This window comes from Sphaerodactylus townsendi, linkage group LG01 (genome assembly GCF_021028975.2).
Source record: "Sphaerodactylus townsendi isolate TG3544 linkage group LG01, MPM_Stown_v2.3, whole genome shotgun sequence".
Lineage (NCBI taxonomy): Eukaryota > Metazoa > Chordata > Lepidosauria > Squamata > Sphaerodactylidae > Sphaerodactylus > Sphaerodactylus townsendi.
In genome coordinates, this window is record NC_059425.1 from 115,604,654 (window position 1) to 115,628,550 (window position 23,897).

General features: G+C 39.5%; 1 protein-coding gene across 8 annotated transcripts in view; it reads left to right on the top strand.

Annotated features, from left to right (window-relative positions):
* TBC1D32 (TBC1 domain family member 32) overlaps window positions 1–23,897 on the top strand; it is an 88,474-nt gene that overhangs the window by 5,888 nt on the left and 58,689 nt on the right. For all 8 annotated transcript variants that reach the window (XR_007244113.1, XR_007244112.1, XM_048492089.1 and 5 more), the window contains exons 3-17: window positions 167–321; window positions 2,109–2,270; window positions 5,591–5,768; window positions 8,790–8,861; window positions 10,271–10,396; window positions 13,210–13,288; window positions 13,394–13,497; window positions 13,586–13,647; window positions 14,167–14,311; window positions 17,523–17,582; window positions 19,326–19,425; window positions 19,754–19,891; window positions 20,505–20,594; window positions 20,796–20,938; window positions 22,390–22,520. Coding sequence is in view for 6 of the 8 variants with exons in the window: in XM_048492089.1 (XP_048348046.1) it covers window positions 167–321; window positions 2,109–2,270; window positions 5,591–5,768; window positions 8,790–8,861; window positions 10,271–10,396; window positions 13,210–13,288; window positions 13,394–13,497; window positions 13,586–13,647; window positions 14,167–14,311; window positions 17,523–17,582; window positions 19,326–19,425; window positions 19,754–19,891; window positions 20,505–20,594; window positions 20,796–20,938; window positions 22,390–22,520 (1,745 nt within the window). In the remaining 2 variants the exon portion in view is untranslated. The remainder of the gene's footprint in view (window positions 1–166; window positions 322–2,108; window positions 2,271–5,590; window positions 5,769–8,789; window positions 8,862–10,270; window positions 10,397–13,209; window positions 13,289–13,393; window positions 13,498–13,585; window positions 13,648–14,166; window positions 14,312–17,522; window positions 17,583–19,325; window positions 19,426–19,753; window positions 19,892–20,504; window positions 20,595–20,795; window positions 20,939–22,389; window positions 22,521–23,897) is intronic.

A 23,897-nucleotide genomic window follows, 5' to 3' on the forward strand; every position in this document is an offset into this window, starting at 1 on the left:
CACTCAGATCCTTCTCCCTGCCCCCTCCATTGCACCCCCCACCTCCCAAGGTCAGAACAGCTCACAAGTTCCTTTGTAGGTCCCTACTTGAAAATATTTAACAGCCAGGTAAATTAGAACTTAGAGTGCAGAATTATCATTGTTTTCTTTCTTTCTATCTTTCAAGATGTCTCATTTTTCTATTGAAGATGAAGCTCTTTTGCAGTCAATGCTCAGACAGTTATTGCAAAGTGTCAGAGAGAAAATTACAGGAGCGCCATCAGTTGAATGTTCAGAAGAGATTTTGCTGCATTTAGAGGAAACTGATGAAAACTTTCATAAGTAAGTTTTTGTTTTGTTTAATATAATTAGTGAAGGAATTGCGCTATTTGCCGATGTAGGAAGCTAGCTTATTTGTGAACATATGCATCTTTAGAATGCACTTAGAAACAACTCTGCACTTTAAAATTTTAGAGTTATTAATTATACTTATTCTTATAAAAATGAATAGCTATGGGAAAATTTGAAAAAAAAATGAAGACTAATATTTCTGGTTGCAGCTTGGCTTCATTTGCTGATATGCATAGATACAGTGGCGTACCTAGGCAAACTGGAGCCCTGGGCAAAACCTGAGTTTGATCCCCCCCCATGGGTGGCCACCCTCTCCCACAGTGGCCAAACAATGATTTTTTTTTCCACCAGGTCGTTTCAAAATCACCATCACATTATAGAACATGCCCCAACTCACAAATCTGAACACAGCAATGGGCCATGCCACACAGCAGAAATATTTTTGAAAACATTTTCAAAATGCTTTAAAAATGTTTTATTACTGCTATGAAAACATTTTATGGTGTTGTATCCAGTCCCACCAATTGGGGGGAACAGCATCACTTTCAATGTTAAAAATGGGGACCTCAGATTCTCCATTTAAATCCATGCCGAAGGGGGTGGTTTTAACAACAACAACAACAACCTTTATTAGCCATTGAGAGAATAAAAGAAAGAAAGAAAACAAGCATTGGCAGGAAGGGGGTGGATTTAAAAGGAGAATCTGGGGAAATTTAGGGGATGCCTGCTGTCAGGGATGCAATTATTAAGATAGCAGCACCAAAATTTCAGAGTATCTTTGTGAGACCCTACTGATGATACTGCCCAGGTTTGGTGAAGCTTGGTTCGGGGGGGGGGGGGGCAAAGTTATGGACCCTCAAAGGTGTAGCCCCCATCTTCTATTATCTCCCATTGGAAACAATGGGGGATGGGGCACTCCCTTTGGGAGTCCCTAACTTTATACTCCCTAAACCAAACCTCACCAAACCTGGGTGATACCATCAGGAGAGTCTCATGAAAAATCCCTGAAGTTTTGGTGTTGCTATCCTAAAAACTGCTCCCCCTGCAGGCCAAAAACGAAAAAACACTGAAAATACAAAAAAATTCCGCAAACGAACCTGCAGTTTTTGCGCCCCTCACAAGGGGGCGCCCTGGGCAACTGCCCACTTTGCCCAATGGAAGGAACGCCTTTGCATAGATAGGGTGAATCAGTTGATTAAAATCAAGCTTTTACATTTCAGCAGATGAATTTAAAAGAAATTATCACCTTCCAAAAATGCTTGGAATTCTACAGTCTTTGTTGGCATAAAGTTAGCATGAAGGGTGGTTCTGACTAGCTACTGGTCTGAAGGAGTTATTGCTTGGCCCATGTCAGTAAGCAAACTGCAGTGTATTTTGGCATCGCACAGGAAACACTCAGGCCCCTGCAGATTTCTTCTTTCCTTATGTATAATATCAAAAAGTTCTTCTGAGAAATGTGAAATAAGCCATCTGGCATATTCTCAAGTCTTGCTTTTGTGTGTGTGTGTATGTGTGTGTATGTTTTGTGCTGCCATTAAATGGCACACATTGCAGCCTTTATTAATTTATTTTGCTTCTAGGAAAGTGATTTTCCAGTTTCTTTCGGTCAGTGGGAGATAAATACTTATTGACCCAGATCTTTAGTAATTGTCTGTTGCTGCCTCTGGAATTAATTGAGGATTATAATAGAAGAGAAGTTATATGGTGATGATACTGATGATTTGAAATGCAACAGTGTAAAAACAAGTTACATTTTGGTTTCTGAATATTTGTTACAGCTATGAATTTGTGAAATATCTTAGACAATATATAAGCAGCACCCTGGGCTTTGTAATAGAAGAAGAAACAGACAAATGTACATCTGCACAAAATCAGGGTGAAGGATCTGGCTATGATACACTTGTGCAGCATGTTACTAAAAAGACTCGAGAGTCAAAAGAGTGAGTAGAAGTAAAAATTCAACTAAAACCCATTTTACAGAATTGACTATTTGCCAAGTCAACTTGCTGAACTGTTCTTGCTTCCTTCATTTTGACTTTATAGTTCCTGGTACCACTCTTCTAAAAGTGCATTGTCATTATCAGTCTCCAAGTTTTAATGCTTAATAATTTGTTCATCTGCAGTTTCTTAATGTGCACAGTTGAGGTATCATACAGAACTACTGTTTAATTTAACTGTTTGGTTTGCTATTCACAGTCTTAATCATGTTGTCTTTTGATATCTGAATGTGATCTCTGGCAACACCTTCCTCGGAAACAAAGGCAAGGAAATGAAATCAGCCTTTGATGATGAATCAGTTATCTGAGTGATTGTGAAATCAAGATTCCATAAGAACAAGCCAGCTGGATCAGACCAGAGTCCATCTAGTCCAGCTCTCTGCTGCTCGCAGTGGCCCACCAGGTCCATTCACAGACAAGCTGACTGTAGTTAAAATAAATCATGGTTTCACATTATGTCTCAATTGAGCCAATGTTATTAAATCAATATTTTAAGAAAATTGCTTACAATTGCTAGATCATTTTTGCCTTCACTCTGATCAGTATAGGTTCACATCTCTAATCTCATGCTATATAAACAGACCTGTTCAGGAGGGCATTTTTATAAAGGAATAGGACTGTAATGTATACAGAATGTTTCCGGAAGATCTTTCAATAGAATGGATGGGACTGTGGACTGTACCACTAATATGTAATCTGCCTAATGTGTTTACTTTGCTGTCTCTGCATTGTATTTCTGCTTAGGTAATATCATTTCTTGAATTGTTTAACATGTTACATTTAATACTTACACCTTGCTTCAAATTTCTGCAATCCTAGTCCTTACACTGTTTATTGGATGTCTCTTGCTCCTGTTGATTGGGCTGATTTATTTAATATACTCTGCTTTGGGTCTCAGTGAAAAAGGTGGATTATAAAGAACGTAAATTTTGAAAAAAATGTATTCACAGTTCTGCAGTAATAATTCCATCCTTTCAAAATAACTGCATCTGTGCTGTTTGGTAGAATAAGTCTGCTAGGTACTATAGAGAAATATCATAGTCCTTGCTCATTAAATTTGCAATGTAAAAATGCACGGTTTGCAGAGTAAATTGTGCGTTTAGGATTATCATGGGGAATGGTATGGTAGGGAATATGGTCTGCTGAAAACTAATCCAGTGGGATCCAGCTATTATGCTTTACCAAACAGTTTTTTAGCAGAAAAAATTGTAAGCTTTGCAATACATCAGGAATCTTTAAGAAAATGTGCATAAAGTCAGCAATTTAAAACAGGCAATTTATTGTATGCTAGATTCTTCAGAAATTGCCGTGCTACAACAGCTTCCACTTGCTGTTGACATTTGTCATCTGCACTTTTCTTGATTGTATTCGGAACACTAGCTGTCTAGTCATGATAGTATCTAGATTAGCTAAATTTTTATACTGACAAACATGCTGGTGTTTTATACTTTAGGTATGTTCGTAGTTCTCAGTATTTCATTGCTTTGTTGAAACATAATGGTATGGGAATATTTAACAGAGAATGAAGATAGATTTATGGAAACAATAGGCATTAAACTGGGGATTCTAGAGCTTTATGCTTTTATTTCACAGTGACTGAAATGCATCATTTGATCCATAACTGTGCAAAGATTCCAGTCTGAAACAAGTGTTTGGGTTCAGCCAACAATCCATAGTAGGCGTGCATACTTTCCCTGCTTCCTCTCTTTTCAGCAATCTTTTCTAATCTCTGGCAAAATTATTTTTGGAGTCATAAAGCAGACATTCAGGACAGGGGGCTGCGCTGAGGAGAGGAAGAAATGAAATTGCCCCTCTGCCCTCATCTGTAAGGACAGCTATGCAACCATTATTTTATGTTGGTGTGCCTTTAAAGATCTGTATCAGATTTCAATCCTTTGCATACTGAGTAAAGACTGATTAAAAATCCAATAAATAAACATAGTTAGGATCTATAAGAGTAATTCCAACTCATTTAAACTGAGATACTGTATGAGGATTACTATAATCTGAGGAACAATATTTCCAGGTTACAAAAGAAATGTTAGGAGATAACAAATGTAGGAATAATTTTTCTTTTGTCTATTTAGTTTGATATTAGTCACAACTCCATATCTATATACCTAATTCTCAGTTTGGCTTCATCTGCAGATCATGGCCAGGTGGATAGTAACTATAATGTTGATGGAACTGTTCATGCACTGTAATATTATGAGGATGGATCTGTCCTTGGGATTGGTCTGTGTGCGTGCTGATACACTTTGTGGAAATATCTATAAAAATTAGAGTACCAGATAGTAATGTTGGAAATCCTGGAAAAAATCCAAATTTTTGGAGCAGCAGTGGTGTAGAGGTTAAGAGCAGGTATACTCTAATCTGGAGGAACTGGGTTTGATTCCCTGCTCTGCCGCTTGAGCTGTGGAGGCTTAATCTGGGGAATTCAGAGTACATAGCCTGTACACTTCAACACACACCAGCTGTGTGACCTTGGGCTAGTCACAGCTCTAAGGAGCTCTCTCAGCCCCACTTATGTCAAATCAGGCAACTGTGAATTTGTATCAAACACACAATTATTGGAATCACTTGTACTTCAGATGACTCACTGAAAAAAATCTGGCATCTTTATGTTTTAACCTGCAGACAATGGAGACATACCATATGAGTTCAAAAGGTTTGTGAACCAGAAGGAACTGTTGTAGGAATTTGAGTACACCTGTAATGATGAGATCAATTTTAGGAATGTTTTGACAGTAATTTCAGTGATATGTGGAACAGCTTTGTTCTGTAAAGAAATTAAAAATTTTGCCATGGAAAACATAATTACTTAATCAGTGTTTAATTTCATTTATTATTTTATTTATTTTATTTTATTATTTATATTTATATACCGCCTTCCCCGAAGGCTCAGGGCGGTGTCCATCAACACTAAAACAATTTAAAACATCAAATACATAATTTACAATAAAATATTATATAAAATACTAAAACTACAGATGGCTTCAGCCCCTCCTTCCCCCTCTATGTACCCATGGGAGGTAAATTAATGAATGGGCTAGGGTTTTTTTAATGCCATTTATGTACAGCTAGGAGCAGCAATATCAATTTTGAACCAACTGTACACATATTCTTTTTATCAAGAAAGTACTGTTGTATTGAAAAGCACAGATATTATTTCTTCTAATTAGGCAGTGTCTAGGCACATGAGGGGTTTATTGAGGGTTCTGAACCTTTAAAATATTTATTTTAACATTTCCTTGACTCTAAAGGTACAGAGAAATGATGCATTCTCTGAAGAATGTCATGATGGTGGTTGTTGAATCTCTGATTAATAAGTTTGAAGAAGATCAGATGCGCTCCAAAGAGATGCAAAGGAAAGTGAAAACAGAGCAGCATAGCAGTTACCATACCGATAACTGTTCCGATAGTGATTCTTCCTTTAATCAGGTATGATTAAAAGCCCTGTTCAAGAAATTCTGCTTTCTGGTATGTGTATGTGATTATTCGTATGTTCATCACAGTCTTTAAAATAACAGTTCAAGGGGACAGCTGTCACCTGAGCTTTTGCTGTTCTGGCCCACTACTGCAAAATTTCCCTTTCTCCTCTTCACATACCTCTCTGTTGTCTAAGAGGCAGGCTTGAGATTGCTCTGTGTTTCCATGATCCAGTTCTAATGAAGGCTGTTTTCTCTTTCGGGTTAGTCTCTCTCTGAGGTTGGAAGACCAAAAGGGGTCAAAACAGCACTTGAGCACCTTTATCATAATTCTGTCTTTCCAAAGCTGTATGGCAGGTTGTTTCTTTTTTAGAGAACAAAACCAAAAGTTGCATCAAACTTTTTTATTAGGACCAAGTCGATATCACAAAACTGTGGGCAAGCTTTTGAGTTTTCAGGAACCCATCATCAGACTGGATGTTCAATACAAAACAAATACAACACTAAAAGGGCAGGGATGGGGGGAAATAGCTCTTCCAAGGCATGATGGTGGAATTCGCTGTTGTTAAAAATGAAAAACAGGATGTGTTGCTGCAGGCAAAATTGGATGGTATTGGGTGTAAAAAAGGGTTTTCAAGTTGCAGGGACAAAGGAGAGAATATATGGATATTGTGAATATAAAATATGTATCAATTGAAAAAGCAGCTGTTTGTGAAAAGTTCCCCCAGCACTGAGACACAAGGCAGAGAACTCAGGAGAAAAACATGGTGACCCTGCATTGTGCCTTCTCTGCTTTATAAATGACTTGTGTGTCTCGTTTAGTTCTGCAGAGATATTTGACTGCCTTTTGAACAGTAACCCCATCATTCAACTGGTGTCAATTTAGTAAACTGTTACAGTGTAAAACAGGAAAATGTTTTGGATAATATATTGTTCAGAGGCAGTATTGTTGGTGAACAACATTGTGATATGGATGGTGTAGGAACGGTTGCCTTTTTCTTACTGCTGTTTGGGTCTGATTTTATTGCTTGGGAAGCATAGGATTCCAAGTATTGTGCTTGTTTAAACTCTAGTGTAGTGGTGGCCCTTTTAACTGAGCTGTAGGATTAAGCTATTAAATAGAGATTCATTGTGAAGGCTGTGTTGTTGTTTTTCTTCTATTTCATCAAGAGAGAGAATGTGCTACCTTCAGACTGAACCTTGGATAAGGCACATGGGACTACTTTCTGGAAAGAGGGGGGTGGGGGAGGAATCAGCCCAAAAAGTTTTCTTTGATCTTCAGCAGATCTGTCTTCAGCAGGCCTGCAATCTGAATGCTTTACACTGTCTCAAACTCCCTTCCTTAAAGCAAGAATCTTCATGGCCAGCTAGAAAGATAGTAGGGTTGTTGATCTCTCAGTGGGGGCTGGAGATCTTGAATTAAAACAGTTATCTAGATTACAGAGATCAGGGCCCCTGGAGGAAAAAGCAACCTTGGAGGGTAGACTTTATGGTGTTATAACCCCTTCCCCTCCCTGAACCCTGGCATCCACAGATAACCAGGAATTTCCCAATCCAAGTTGGCAATCCAATAGGACAGTAATAATTCCATGTTAAAGCAGAAGTGCTTCAGGCACATAAAAAGAACATGGTGAAGGATCTGCTATAAGGGCATTCAGGCAAAAAAAGGCATCTTGTGGGTTCCCTCGAAAACCGCTTTCCTCCAGTGCTTTCAGTATTGGAAGACTGTCTGGGAGAAAAGTATCTGGGAGGAGCTGGTACGGCAGGACTGGAGGATTCCTGTCACCTACAACCCCTCTTTGCTTTTAAAAGTGAGGCAGTTTTGTGTTTTAAATATATGAAGCTGCCAGTGTAACATTGCTCACACAGCCTCTGATGTTCAGCTTGGAAACAACTTGTGTTCCCTTCAGAAATATAGTTCTTTATAATCCTCCTGCAGAATATTATAAGATACATGGAGTGAAACCTGTGAGAAATTGTTTTATCTGGCTTGAGCGTGGCATGAATCTGGTTTGTGTGTGGCTTGAGAGCTGGTGTGGCTTAGTAGTTAAGAGCAGTGGACTCTAATCTAGAGAACTGGGTTTGATTCCCCACTCTTCCACATGAGTGGCAGACTATAATTTGGTGAACTGGGGTTGTTTCCCTGCTCCTACACATGAAGCCTGCTGGGTGACCTTGGGCTAGTCACAGTTCTCTTCGAATCTCTCAGCCCAACCTACCTCAAAAGGTGTCAGTTGTGGGGAGAGGAAGGGAGAGGAGTTTGTAAGCCACTTTGAGACTCCTTATGGCTGAGAAAAGTGGGGTATAAATCCAAACTCTTGTATTGCCAGGCATATCACGGTCGTTTTTAAAAATGCTGTTGCAAAATCAATGAATGCAATACACTCCATGTAGGTTAAGGGCTAGAGGGTTGTTCAGTTTAATGGATCTGTATTTTTCCCATTGAAGTTCAGAATACAGATAACTCTAAGGGGACCATAGAAGCACAGAAAAGACCACATAGAATTATTTCACAGTTTATGGTTTCTCATTAACTACAGTATAGCAGTCATACAATGTCCATCGAGCACGTAGGAATACTTCAAATATTTCAATCAGTTGGGAGAGTGTGTGTGAGCTATATGCAGAGTTTTGGACAGAAATTACATTATTCAATTAATGAATCTTATATGAATACTTTAGTTTCTTAAACATGTACTTAAAACTTTCATGTATTTATTAGTAGCACCAACATGAAGTATTTTAATTTTCAGAATAGTCTTCTCCCCACCCACTCCTTCTTCCTACCAGATATTATGACAGACCACTTTATTCCTTTGAGACAATTTTATTTGGCATTTTATGAACAAATCAAGAGTTGCAGGGTTTTTTTTCCTGCACTTAAGCTGTTAAGTTTGCTAATTAAAAATATCCTCTTTAATATTTCTGTGAGATAATAAGAATCTCTTAAATTTTATGTTATTGGCTAATTATTAAAGCAATTAATTCAGTCCATAATAGACTTTACTTAATAAACATTTACAATGCATTACAGAGTTATACTTTCATGAATCAGGAACAATTGCTGCTGCTTGTAGAAAAGCTAGATCCAGCACAGCCAAAAGAGGTGAGTCTAAAAGTGTGTGTGTGGGGGGGTGGGGGGGTAGGGGGAAGGATTGAGTATAGTTGATTCTCTTCTCCAATTTCATACAGCAGGAGTCAGTCAAAATAAATCTATAGACCAGATGCAGCTGCTTTAAAACAAAAAAAGTTAGCCATTTGTTTTATTTTGTTGGAGTTATTTTTTTTAAGTTGGGATGCTGTTCTTTTCTTTTAGATGTGATGTCAGTGGAATATCTTTTCATTATGGCCTCAGGTGAAAATTTGGAAAGAAAAAAATCTTAATGACAAGTGTTGTGACAATTACATTTTTCTGTTGCCTAAAAAAGAGTTTTCCTGGGTCAGACCAGAAGCATTTTAGAACAGCATTCTGTTTTCAGCAGTGAACAGTTGTTATCTCAGAGCACTGAGCAGAACTCCATATCCTGGTGATAACAGTCGTCTACTTATTATCTGAGAAGATACTCTTCTAAGCAAAGAGGTTCCATTTAGCTGTCATATATAACGTGACCCAACCACCATACTTTGCCTAGTCTAGGCTGACCAGACGTCCCGCTTTTGGCGGGACAGTCCCACCTTCAAACAATTTGTCCCGCGTCCCGCGGGTTTTTTGGGGCGCTCCCGTTTCCCACCCTGTCACAGGTTTGTGGAAGTGCAAGCACTTGATGACAGCATTTGGGGATGCGCAGCCAGCACTTGCTTGACACTTGCAGAACTCTGCATTGAACAATAAGTACATTTGAACTGAACATGGTGAGAGCTCTTTCATAATGGCCTCATTGATGTAAGAATGTTACATACATCTTCATGCTGAGACCTAATACATGAGGTTTACATTGCTTATATTGTACTTTGTTACTCATAAGTAGTGTCAATTAGCATGGATTTTACTGAGGCATTGTAACCTACTATATAATTTAATCTTGTTTTCCTGATTGCCTTTATACATATTAGGGTTTTGTGTGTGGCCATTCAAAGATCCAGGCCTGTATGTGCCTGTCAGTTTCCAGATTACCCTTTCAACCAGGGATCCTGTTGAACATCAACTGCCGTGCCAAATAGTCTCCCAACCTCAGGCAGTAGTTATTCAGGGCAGGAGTAGGAAAGAAGGGGCTAGAAGACTTTGCGTGTGTGAGGTGTCCCTTGACTAGCATGTAAACTTCTATGCGAGTGTGGCAGTGAAGAATGGTGATGAACAACAAATCCACCAGGAGAGAAAAGAGATGGCATAGGAAAGGAAAGGGTGATTGTCAAGTATGTGTAATGGGTATGATACTGCTGTAGCTGTTTAATGGACAGACATGGAAGGTGAGTGAAGACGAAGCAGTAAAAATTAAATTCTTTGAGTACTGGTTAGGAATTAGGAAAGGAAGTGTAAGAATATTACACTGTAACATGTCTTTCTGCATGTTACAGGTACATCAGGATGCAATGCAGACCCTGTGTTCTGCACCTCCATCTGATATATTAAACTGTGAGAGTTGGACTAACTTACATAAACATCTTGCAACAGCCCTCTTGGATCCTGATCCCAATTTCAGTGTAAGCCAAATACTGGTTTTTAATTTTGCTTTGCCCATGTATCATTTGATTTGAATTTATTCACTATATTTGTCAGAAATCAATTTAAGGACCTTAAGGAAAATTTCGTATAGTTAGCAGGTTTCTTTTTTAAAAGGTGAAGTAAGTTCTGTGTATTGTGTGTGCATGTGAATTTTCTTTAAAATGGCATTCATTCAGTTATGTATGCCCAGCTTTAATTTTCTTGTTCTACAAAAACACATTTCTCTGTGGATAAGTAGTGCATTCTTATGTATTTGTTGTAAAGATTGAAATAAGGATTTAGGGATGTAACAAATCTTCTGGTTCCCCAGATGGTATTGGAGTCCTGTTCCCAGGCTGATCTGTCAAGGAATGTTTTTACCTTTCACTCACACTGAATAGTTCTAAATGTGATTTTCAATCTAGAACAGGGGTCTGCAACCTGTGGTTCTCCGGATGTTCATCAACTACAATTCCCATCAGCCCCTGTCAGCATGGCCAATTGGCCATGCTGGCAGGGGCTGATGGGAATTGTAGTTCACGAACATCTGTAGAGCTGCAGGTTGCAGACCCCTGATCTAGAAGTAGATACAATAAAATATCATAGAATCATAGAGTTGGAAGAGGTCATACAGACCATCTAGTCCAACCTGCTCCATACAGGATCAGTCTAAAGCATCCTAAACAAGTGTTTGCCCATCCACTGCTTAAAGACTGCCAGTGAGAGGGAGCTCACCTTCCTAAGTAGTCGATTCCACTGTTGCACAACTCTTACTGTAAAAAAAAATCCTAACCTTTTCTTTTTGCTGATTACCCACAGGTGGGTCTGCCTTGCCCTTGCCCCACTCTGGCACAAAAGTTGTGCCAGAAGTGTTCTTGTTTCCTCTGGGGAAAGTGAGAAGCACAGGTGGGTCAAGAAGAAGCGCATTGGGACAAGAAATCTTGCCCTGATTCTGCTCCCAGTGCTTCTGCTCCTGGCACACGCCAGCGGAAATGTGTGTTATGACAAGATTTTTTCCTCCTGGCGCGCACCAGAGAGGAAGCGTGTAGGAACAAGATTTCTTTCCCCAATGTGCTCCAGCTGCCAGCACTGGTGTAATGCCCATTGGGCAAGGTGGGCAGCTGCCCAGGGCATCACCTAGTGGGGGGCATCAAAATGCTGGGTTCGTTTTTGGGTATTTTAGTGGTTTTCCATTTTTGGCCTGCAGGGGATGCAGTTTTTAGGCTAGTGGCACCAAAATTTCAGCGTATCATCAGAAGACTGTCCCTATGCTACCCCCCCGAAGTTTGGTGAGGTTTGGTTCAGGGAGTCCAAAGTTATGGACTCCCAAAGGGGTGCTACCTCCTATCCCCCACATTGGTTTCCAAATGGGAGACTAATTAGGAGATGATGGGGCTAGCAGTTTTGGTGTGGGTCCATAACTTTTGGCCCCTAGAAACCAAACTGCACCACACTTGGGGGGTATCATTAGGGCAGTCTCCTGATGAGACCCAGAAAGTTTTGAGACTGTGCCTTCAGAAATGTGTCTCCCCCACAGCCTGGGTAACCCCCATTGACAGCAATGCAGAAGGGAAACCTCAAAAAAAATGCAGAAACAAAAGATTCTTGGAGGCAGAAATTTCTCTAGGATGTTCCTGCAGGGGGTGCATTTTTTTGGATGTATCAAGTAACTGCACTAAAATTTCAGGGTATCATCTGGAGATGATGGCACCCCCCAAGTTTGGTGCAGTTTGGTTCAGGGGGGCCAAAGTTATGGACCCTCAAAACTGTAGCCCCCATCTCCTATTAGCTCCCATTGGAAACAATGGGGGATGGGGCACCCCCTTTGGGAGTCCATAACTTTGGACTCCTTGAACTAAACCTCACCAAACTTGGGGAGTAACATAAGGACAGTCTCCTGATGATATGCTGAAATATTGGTGCTGATATGTCTAAAAATGCACCCCCTGCAGGCACCAATGTCCTGGTGCAAAAAAAAAATTGGTCGTGGTGGAGTGGCCGCCCATGGGGGGGGCATCCAACTCAGGTTTTGCCCAGGGCTACAGTTTGCCCAGAGCTGCCTCGTTACGCCCCTGGCTGCCAGCACGCAGCAGCTGCCCCTTGGGTAGTCGGCCTTTGTCACTGTATCACACTGGCTGCTCGTATTTAACTTACTGGGCACCCATACCTGAAGATCTTGTTCTCACACTCTGCTACTCAGTACTGTATCCCCCATCCAGTGTGCATGGTCTTCATTTTTGTTACCCAGATGTAGAACTCAGCACTTGTGCTTGTTGAATTGCATCTTGTTCTCATCGGCCCACTTTTCCAGTGTGTTCAGATCTTGTGGAATTCTCTCTGTATCTTCTGGTGTGTTCACTGCTCCTCCCAATTTGTTATCATCTGTAAAATTAATGAATAGTCCTCCAAACTTAATGAGTAGTCCAAACTCCAAAATTAATGAGTAGTCCTCCAAAATTATGAAGCATCTATTTAGTAGTAACAAGGGTAAAAGAGATAAGACTTTCTTTGTAATTGTGTCTCATTTCTTGTTGTCACCCTACCACTTCTGAAAGTTGGAGTACACAAAGCAAGTACACAAACGGCGATGGTAACTAAATTATGTCTAGTATTCATTTATAGATGTGCAATTACATCTGTGATACAATGTAACATTTGATGGACATGATTAATAGAGCAATCTTATGCCGATTTCAGTGGGTTTAGATTGAAGTAAATATGCAGGGGACAAAACTGTAAATTTTGTATGCACTTGGTTGGTATCCTACACATAAATTTACATGAATCTAGCTTTGTTTTTTTTCTTTTGCAGGACAAAGTTTTGAAATTTTATGCCAGGACATTTTCTTCCTGTCCCTTAAATATGACAAGAGAGCTGTACACAAGTTTAGGCAAGTTCATTAAGTCACACAAACTGTCCACTAATTAAATTTGCCTGTAAGTTAATGAAATGTACAATTACATTTGTATTGAAGCTATTATTTTTTTCTTTACAGCAAAATACTTAGAGTTATACTTTCTTTCTGAAGATAATTATGTTCCTGCCATATCAATGGGTGTTGATATAAGTAACCCAGATATGATTAGTTTACTTAAAAAGGTACATATCACCTTTTCCATAGTTCTTTTTTCCAAGTCAAAATGATTTTTTAAATCAAACCCATTTAAAAAATACTTTTTATTTACAGATGCGTTTGCTAAATGAATACCAGAGGGAAGTCCCATCATTTTGGATTCGTCAACCGGAAAAGTATTTTTCATTCAGCAATTGTCTTCTCTATTCTCCTTTGCCATTAATTGCTTCTCTGTGATAAGTTATAAATACTAGTAATTAGTTAATTTAGCACAACATATACTTTCCCCTTTGAACTGGTCTTGGTTACTTTTAAGCATGAACAATTACATTCTACTCGTTTAAAGTATGCTGCCAATTTAACTATTGTGTTTCCATTCATTCCCAATAAATCTTCATAATATTGTTCTGCAGATTGTTAATTTCATAATTTTCTTCTGAAGGTGACTTCATTTCAGTGGCTTACAGAAAAGAATAGCACATTTAGTTTCCGGTCTTTTTCAGCCTATTTTTTAAAGCCTTTGTAACACTTCTTCAGCATGAACAAAGTTAAAAGAATTTTATTTTTCGTTTATATTGTGTTTATCTGGATTATATAAAAAGATGAATTTTGTTATGGATAAGTTTAAAATGTTGATGTAATCAATGGAAATATTGGTTTATGAATTAATAGCTGCTTATTTGAAATCAATCTAGGTACATGGAAGAAATAATGGAGAGTACTCTTTCACTTTTGTCTGTAAAATCTGAACCAAGCCACACAGCTTCTTTAAAATCATTGGATCCAGTGTACTTCTTGGCTCTGGTTGATCTCAAAGCTGTGTGGTTTAAAAAATGGATGGTAAGAAAACTGAAATGTTTTGCTATTTGCATATGATTACTTTTGCTATGTTTAGGGCTGACTCTTCAAGGTCCTTACTGATAATGCCTTGAATTAACAATTCTTTTTAAGCCTCTGTTTTCAAGAGGCAGGTATTAAATTTGTTATTGCAATGTGACACAGTCTAGAATAAAAAAAACAAAGTAGCAATTTCTGATTGGTAGTGAAAAAGATTGCAGATTCTGTGTAGATCCTGCATGTATGGAGTTAGGGGAATTATGGATATGCCCTCCATTGCTTGCTGGGGTACCATGCTATGGTAGTACATGTGGCAATTCAGTTATATAGGTCTTTTCCCCAAAGAAACAACTGTATAATTAATTAAATGAAACCCTAGGTTGTTGTGCTTAATACCATAGTTCTGACTTCCTCTGATGCAACAACATTAGCAAGATATCTGTCCTGTCCCATGCATGTTGAAAATATTAGCCTCACTGCGTGGATTGATGTCTTTGTATTCTGGGAAACATGCATTCAGTAGTAAAAGAAAATGAAAATCACACGAGGTATTTCTAAAAGTAACATTGTGTGAGGGCTGTAGAGAGCTTCCATAGCACATGGTAAAGCACGATCACCAAGAGATAAACTAAGGTGGATTCCGCATGGGTCAAAAACAGTGGTGTGAAAATGGTGTAAACCCTTTTACACCGTTTTAAACCATTTTACACAGTTTTCACACCGCTGTTTGTAGCCCATGCGGAATCTTCCTAAGTGATGGGTTTATTGCACTGGACTTGATCATGCAGAATGGTCCTTAAGCAAGTGATGATATCTGTAACGAACTTGCCCCACCCTGAAGGGCTGGCGTACAGCAGGCCAAAGGGAGAAGGCCTTAGCAACAGCCAGAAAAAGAAAAAAAGGCTCCACAAGGAGAGAACCGACCTGATTGGCTGAAAAAGGTCCAGTAACGTTTGGCAAGAGCTAGGGGGAGCCAGTGGGCTTAGAGCACTGAGAGGAGAGTGGAGTTCTGATCGGAGTCGGTCAGAGAGAGAGCAGAGCAGAGTCTGGCAGAGAGGAGTCTGTCAGCTCTGGAAGAAAAGGATTCTGTCTCAGCAGAGTTGGCTGACAGAAGTCCAGTCCCTGTCTAAGCGGTGTATGCTTGACAGAGAGAGGAGGCCCTGACTGGGTGCAGATTGAAGTGCCCTTCAGGAGCCATGGCGGGTTTTAAAACCTTTACCCAGACCTATCTAGTCCAAAGACCCTGCAAGGGACCTGGGTGAGATTCACGCAGGGTTCCATGGGGGCCTGTAAGACTGTGTTGTTCCACCGGGCCTTTGGAGTGTCCAGCTGCTGACATGGTGCCCCCTTACTGCCCTGCCCCTAGGGCAGTTACATCAGGTTCCCCCCTCATAGTACGAGGGGTCCCTGCACATCAGCAATGGGGGTAGGTTTTAAATTGGGGTCGGACGCCTTTTATTATGTATTATGGTTTTTTGCTGTTTTATGAGTTTTAAGCTATTTTATGGGATGGAGCCTATGTGTTTATATTTGTACGACCACTCCTGTTGATGTTGTAGTGAATGTTGTTCACCGCCCGGAGCCCTTCGGGGATCGGGCGGTATACAAATTAAATAAATAATAATAATAATAATAATAATAATAATAATAATAGTCTGCCTTGCCCCTGGGTGTATCACCAGAATCACCAGTCTGGGAGAAGCCAGTCCAGAGGCAGTGAAGCCATATTAGGACTAGTGGGAGAGAGGGAGGCCAAGTGTGCCAGAATCTCCTGGGCTTGGACTGTGTGTTTGGGTGTGATCAGTGGGTATTGGAGCAGTGAGGAATAGTGTCTGTGTGCGTAAGGGAATTTATTAGTTCAAAGCTAAATCTTCCCTTAAGAAACACCTGCGTGTGTCGGTGTGCATATGAATCTGAAGTAACATCTTAAGACAAACTTATTCTGAAACCAACAAGCGTTAAACCTCTCCAGTTTACCTGAGAAGCCTTTGTTAAAGCCAGCAAATAAACGTTTCAGTTTTTGTTCATTATAAAAACCTCTCCAGTCTTTATTATTTGTCTGTGTGTCTGTGTTCCCCAGTCAGGGTGGTGACCTTGTGGAAAATCAGTATTGAGTGGGCTATATAGAGGAAAATATATTATTGGTGGCAGCGCAGAAAGTAGAACTTATATATGAGTGGCTTTTACATTACAATATCCACTGAAAGTTTTCCATAATAATACTGATCAAGCTAAAAAAAATCTTACTCAAGGGGTTTAAAGTGAAACCAAGTTTTAAGAAACCTGTAGTTATCCTATAGCAGTGATGGCGAACCTTTTTGAGACCGAGTGCAACCCAAACGCCACTTATTTATCGCAAAGTGCCAACCCGGCAATTTAACCTGAATGCTGAGGTTTTAGTTTAGAAAAAAACCGTTGGCTCCCTCTTCCTCTTCCTCCGCCTCACTCGCTCGAGTAGGGGTCAGCCTGCTCTAGCCTCCAGCAAGTCCCTCACACACCACTCTGTGTCTCTCTAGCATCTCTGCCTCCTCTGTGCCCCCACCCCCCCAGGCAGCAGCCACCCAGAGCACAAGCACCAGACCCACCGCTCACCGCGGAGTGCGCATGTCATACTCAGTGGCCAAGGCCAGTCTAGATGTGTGTGTGTGTGTGTGGGGGGGTGATTTCCGCCCCCCACATGACGAATTCGGTGTTTGCATGCCCACAAAGAGGGCTCCAAGTGCCACCTCTGGCACCCGTGCCATAGGTTCGCCATCACTGTCCTTTAGGAAACATCAGGAAGTAGTTGTGTAGAACTCTGTTGGGGAACTTGCTGTGCTTTCAAGTGAATATGTGGATGTTGTTTTGCTTTTAAACTAAGCAACTGTGTGATTGATCTTTTCAAAGTTAAATTCTTTTGAGTCTGATTGCTTTAATTGGGAAAGAGCCAATGGGGAAGGGCATTAAACATGCCTTTGTTTCTAGAATCTTGCTGAAGCTTCCTAATGTATTGTCTAAGCCTAGGGCTTCCTACTAGAGTGTAACAGTGTGTTTTTATTTGATTACCTGTAAAATAAGATATTTTCACTTTGGGCTTTGTCTTTTAAAGAAATGGCATTTTCAATGTAATCTAAAATGTAATTTTTGAAAAAGAATAGGGAAGATTTTTGGTTTTGCTATTAGTTATACGTAAAAGCAAGTGTTCTAATTGGCCTAATTTGTGTTGTAATTTTAGCACGCCTATTATAGCAGAGCAGTGGTGTTAAAGCTACTTGAAAAGAAATATAAATCTTTGGTAAGTCTTGATTTTTTAAAAAGTCTTTGGATGCTGCCATGAAAGAGGGAGGAGGAACTCTTCTAGGGCTTAGCATCATAGTATTTTCTGGCAGACTAGCAGTTGCTTTTCACTTTAGTTGTTCTCCCCCTTTCCCTGTAAAAATACAATGTTAGGGTTAACATTCATTGAAAAGTCCTAGAGAAGCCTTTGTCTTCCCTTCATAGTAAAAAGTATTAGCTTTGTCATACTTTCATGGACATTGTAAATATCACATGTGGCATCTTAAAGGGAAGGAAGAGTGGCCAATCAAGGGATGGCAGCTCAGAGAGAACCAAATAAGTGAGGAAATGAAATTCTGGTGCAACTGGATATACCTTTCCCAAACTGGCAGAGTTACAATTCAATTGATCTGACAGTTCAGCCTGTACATATGCCCAGTATCAGTGCTCTTACATGAACCAACGTAAGTGTGCTTACCCGCCACCTCTTCCATTTCTTTTGAAAAGACTGTGGTTCTGTCTTTCTCTAATGGTAAAATAATTTGATGTTGCTGTCTTGGTGAGATATGTAAATCCTATGTGGTGTAGTTTGATAGTGTGGCAAATGAAGTCAAGAGTTGAGCTTTTCCTTGCCAATTTAGGAAAAAACGATGTGTATATTAAAACAGCTCAGGTTAGTACAGTGATGGCGAACCTTTTCGAGACCGAGTGCCCAAATTGCAACCCAAAACCCACTTATTTATCGCAAAGTGCCAACACGGCAATTTAATCAGAATACTGAGGTTTTAGTTTAGAAACGTGTTACTCAGGAGTAAGCTTGGGGAAGCAACCATGCAACGCTTCAAATGGGTGAATCACGACCCTAAGACGGTTTACTTAGAAGCAAGCCCCGTTACTAGCAACCGAGCTTACTCTCAGGTAAATGATCGCGCCCAGGCTAGCCTAGATGTGTGTGTGTGGGGGTGTGTGTGATCTTCCGCCCCTCCACATGACGGACTCTGTGCATGCGTGCCCACAAAAAGGGCTCCGAGTGCCACCTCTGGCACCCGTGCCATAGGTTCGCCACCACTGGGTTAGTATCATCATCACCATCATCAGTATATCTAATTTTCAGCGTAGCCAAATGTAGATTGGTTGTTGGCGAGAAAGAGAGAAGGGAGCAGAGAAAGGTGAGGACGGTGAGGTTTGCAGAAGGAGGGGAAAGTGAAATAGTTTTGGGGAAGTGATGCAACAGAGAGTGAGGTACCTCCCAGAGGTTCACCGTGCAAGTGTGTCCAGCAGCTCTCAATGCACAGTTGGGCCTGGCAACTAGGCCATAGTTGTCCTTGGTAGAAGCTGTCAGAGGAAAAAAGGTGGAAGAGTTGAGGACAGAGGAGCAGATAGAAGTAGGTTGACTTGTGGGTGGAGAGGAGAGAAGGAAGCAGGATATAGGAGGGGGTGCAGGGGCTTTTTAGGAGAGAGAAAGAGGACATAGTTGGAGAGAGGGAAATCAGATGCTTCCCAGAAATCCTTTCTGGTCCCTGCTTGTAAGCTATTTATCAAATTGCTGAGAATCAGTGAAGCCCCTTGGAAGGTTTGCCTTCACAGTCTTAATATCATAGTCTGCAAAGATTTGTATTTTTTCATATAAACTTAAAAAAATGATTCTAGTAAAGGGCAGCCATCTTAAATGCAATTTGCTAATGAGCTGGAGATGATCCCAAAGAAAATTTGCACAATGCCTGGGATTTGCTGTAAAGCTTCATGCCATTTTATTTCTCAGATTGCTGCGTCTATTGAACAGTGTGTTTGCTACTTAGAAGCTTGTGAATCAGTAGTTCACAGGACTTGCAGGTGTCATTCTTTCTCCGAGTTGCATACTCGTAAGTAGTTTTTCTGTCTGCTAAGTAATATTTACTGACGGTATTTGAAAAGTCTCTTTTCTGTGCATGTTTTAAAATGTATGGCAGTGTGTGATCTGCTTTATGACCAAGAAAGTAAAATACTGTGTTCTAATCAAAACAGTTCTATCTTTTTCGTTGTGTGGATTTTCTCTTTTGAGATGACAAAACCACTTCTTGATATTAATTACATTTTATATTAGCTCAGTTTCCCTTGCTAATATTTTGCTCATTATTTTGTAGCAGTGATAGTTTTTTCTTTGTATAGGGGCAGCATTTTTATTGGCATATACTGTCTTGCTTTTTTAAGGCAATAAACAGAAGAATTTCTACACAGGAAAAGAATTGCAATATATACATTTTGTTCATTCCTTGAGCCTCTTGGGCAGACTACTGATATATAAACAAGGCAGGAAACTGTTTCCAATTCAACTGAAAAACAGAAAAGGTAAGGTTAGATTGCAAAAGATAGGGCTGTTTTCCAAACATTTTTTTTCCAGCTTGACTTTGTTATTGTACATGCCTCTCATTTTAGGAAAAGGAGGGGATTGCAATGTGGGAGACAGGGCCAAAGCATTCGTGATGAAGAAGGTAGATCTCCATCAGTCTGTAATGAGTGATGGGCCATTACACCCATCTGTGATGTGGATTGGGTGACAGAAAGGGATTTAAAATAATTTTGCTGATCCAAACCAGATTCCCAGAAGTGTCCCTAGAATTGTAGGAGGAAAGAAAGATGTGTTCTTAAAAACTTTTTTTGGGCAAGGGTGAAAGACAAGCTTATCAGAACTCATACAGATTGTAGTTGTGCAGATACATAAATATTTTATCAGGAAGTTCTTCTGTCCTCTGTTTCGTATGATTAAAAAATAAACCTTGGATTGGAGTGTTTTGTGGCGTGTTTTCAGCATATATCTGGAGCCACTCTCCTTGCAATGGCCTAATTGTTTAGTCTGATTATGTAATTGAATGAACTGCTGTAATCTGTGAAGTTGCAGAAACCTTAAGGAAAGCTGCATCAGTTTATATAAGCATTTTTTCTCTTATTCATATTTTCATAGATCTAGTGTCTGTAACAGACATTGTTATAATGTTTGTTCAGCTTATCTGCTGTTCCCCAAACTGCCCAAAGGCTCTTACAGTTCATACAGGTAACATTTACCTTTATTACTTTTAATTGGATGTACTGTAGCAAGCTATGCAATATGAAGGTTGATTTCTGGCTGTAATTTAAAATAGTAGCTCTGATAAGAAGGAAGAAATATGTTTTGTTAACTTGGATTTCTTTTCTCTAGTTGCATCAATCAAAATGTTTGCAAATATTTTGAAACAACTTTCATTTTGTTTCCCAGCCAATTATTCCCCAGCTGGCCTCATTACTGATGTGCTAAGAATTCTTTGTGATCGCAAAGAGTGTGCAACTGAATGTTTGTACACTAATACAGTGATAGAGGCACTTCTTCAACCAGTACATTTTTTATTGAATGAAAAAGAGGTATGTTGCTCCTCCTCTAAATTAATGTAAATAAAGCTAGTGTGGGAATAATCCATCTGAAGTAATGCACAGCAGGGTTCTTGCACATGAATAGTGGGCTGAGGAAGTTCTGCTCTGCATGGGCAGATAGATAGGGCTACTGTTTAAATGGGAAGTATATTGGATGTCTTGTTCTGGATCTATAGCAGCACCTGGTCTAAACATATGGTTCTTGTTCCAGCAAAGAACCCAGAACCAAGAGCCTGCATCCATCTCTGTTTTGAGTTGAGGTGTTTGACTATAATGGGAAAAAAACCCAACCCTTTGGGAATTTCAAAAGCAGGCTTGCATCTTCCCATGATCAAGATTTTATTTTGATTTCCAGATGCAATTAAATACTTCAAAGTGTTTTAAATACATTATATTTTAAGATACATGTACACTGCAGAGTAGCATAAATTATATTGTTGAAATGTAATCACCGTGCAAAACTAGTATTAAAAATGAAACATGTTTTTTTTTTTTTTGAGAAGCAGTATGGAGGGAGTCAGTTTCAGGAATGATTTTGCACACAAATGGACTTTGTTTGGGTGAGGAGGAGAAAGGATAGTTATTGACACTTACAATTACACTCCAGTCAATCTAACTTCTTTCTGTTTTAATTTTGTATTTGATTATTTTAAAAAGGCCTAAGAATTCTTTCCTGAAATTAATCCTGAAAAATACTCTTTGATCAATAATTATTAATCCTGAAAAATACTCTTTGATCAACAATGATAGTGTCAGTGTATCAGCAAAGGCTTTCACAGCCAGAACCATCTGGCTGTTGTGGGTTTTCCAGGCTGTGTGGGAGTGGTCTGGTAGTTTTTTGCTCTTCACATTTCACTGGCATCTTCAGAGGCATGTCATGGTGAGATGTCATTTAGGTGGTGTCAGTGTCATTTAGCTAGTGGAACTTTTACAGTTGTCTAAGAAAAACATTGACAGAAACATCCTAACTTCTAGTTATTCCCAATATTTTGGATTATAATGTAAGAATTCCTGATTTTGTTATCTTACATTTTAGTTATACAAGGGCTGTGGAAGAGATTCTGTAATACATTGATTGAGTAGTTATTTCGAGATTCGGAACCATTTAATCTGCAGTATCCATTCTACAAAGATCTTAATGACTTTAAGCAGTAATGCAGTCTGAATCAAACCATGTTTTTTAAAAACCTGTATTTGTCTGGAATTTCTGTACTACCCATCAAGTTGGCAGGTATCTCCTATGAGGATCTATGGATTGGTTGTGAATGATCATTAATAATTTTATCCTTATTCTGTTTAGGTCTATGATCATTTATTAGCATGCTTTACGATATATATATATTTGTATTAACTGGCCGTGTAGTATTTTATGAGTGTCTGTACCAAATACCTAATAAAGATTCTGGAGCTGGAGAAGACATTGATTATTGGACCTGTTTCAGGTGCATCTGAATTGCCGAGAAACTACTCTAATACATATAGCTGATATTTTGGCAAGGATTGCTGCTGTTGATGATGGTCTTTCACTTCTTCTTTATGGAGATGAAAAGCCATCTGCCAAGGACAATAGAAGGTAAGAGTTTATCCTGAAATAACTAAAACAATTTGATGAAATAGCAAGGAATACTGATGGTTTGCTGTATCAATAATAAATTTTGTATATGGATGCCATTATTGGAATCCATGAGTAAATTGCTTGAATACTATATTGCCTATTCAGATGGTCTAAAACTGGATCTATATAATATTTCAGCTTATTGTCTGTGTGATATCTTGTATCTCATTGGCCTTATTTCTGGAGCTCTAGGCTTTCTCTGTGTTCAGTGATTGGCTTTAAGATTGTGACTGGTTTTATTCTTTTATAATTCCTTTTGGTAGGCCACTCCACAAATTCAGAAGCAGGAACTGATTGGAGATTGTAATTGGGGCACCAGTTAATATAGTAAGATGTACTTCTTCAAATACGTGGAAGTAAATAGTCAGCAAAGTTACTTTAGATGTGAAGCGTTCAGTGTGATTCGTTCTTGTTAAGATAGGCAACCACATCATCACTGAATGAAGCTACCCTGATGTCTTTAAGGGCAACTTCACATAGAGTACCTTGTAGTAGTCCAGCCTATCCATCTTATCTGGATTGAGTTTCAGTTCCTTTCCCTTAGCCGCTTGAGCACAACTGGCAGGCACAATTTAGGACATAAAGAGCTGCCTCTGCACACTTAGGGAATGGGAATTTTGTAGCAGGTGTCACCGTCATGCTGATCATAGTTCTTCAAAACTACACCAAATGTAAATTAGCAGCCTGACATCGTGAAGAGCAAGGGTGAGAAGGTGGACTGTTGGAGAGTCACAGATTAAATCTCATGTATCTGATTTCATGTCCTTGGTGGAAATTTCCGAAGTCCTGTTGGAGGAAAAAAACCCAATCCCTTTTCTTTCCATACTGTTTTCTAAACCTTTTCCTTTCATGCTTTCTTTCCCTAATGGTATTGTGTAACCATAGAAAAGTTTTGATTTTTGAGCAATGACTTCAGTGAGAACAACTCCTCTTCAGCATACAGCATCCCATTTAAATCAGTCTTTTCATTATGTATTTAGTAGACCTTGTATGCTTGTCATTCTATACATTCAGCATCCTGTGAGGGAAGACCTTTTTGACAGCACACTAGAAACTTCTACTTTAAGCTCAGGCTTAATACAGGCAGATCAGAAGGTCATAGATTTTTAAGGTCAGATATAACTATATAACAAAACCAACAGTTCCAGGTCCAGACACCGACTAATGGAGAAACAGAAATTAACAGTCTGTACAGCCTTAACTGTTTAGCAATCAGTACTATTGGAGGATATGATCTGGATAGTCCAGGCTGATCCTGTTCCTTTCAGATCTTGGAAATTAAGCAGGGTTGGCCTTGCTCACTAGTTGAGTGGGAGACCACCGAGGAATAACAGG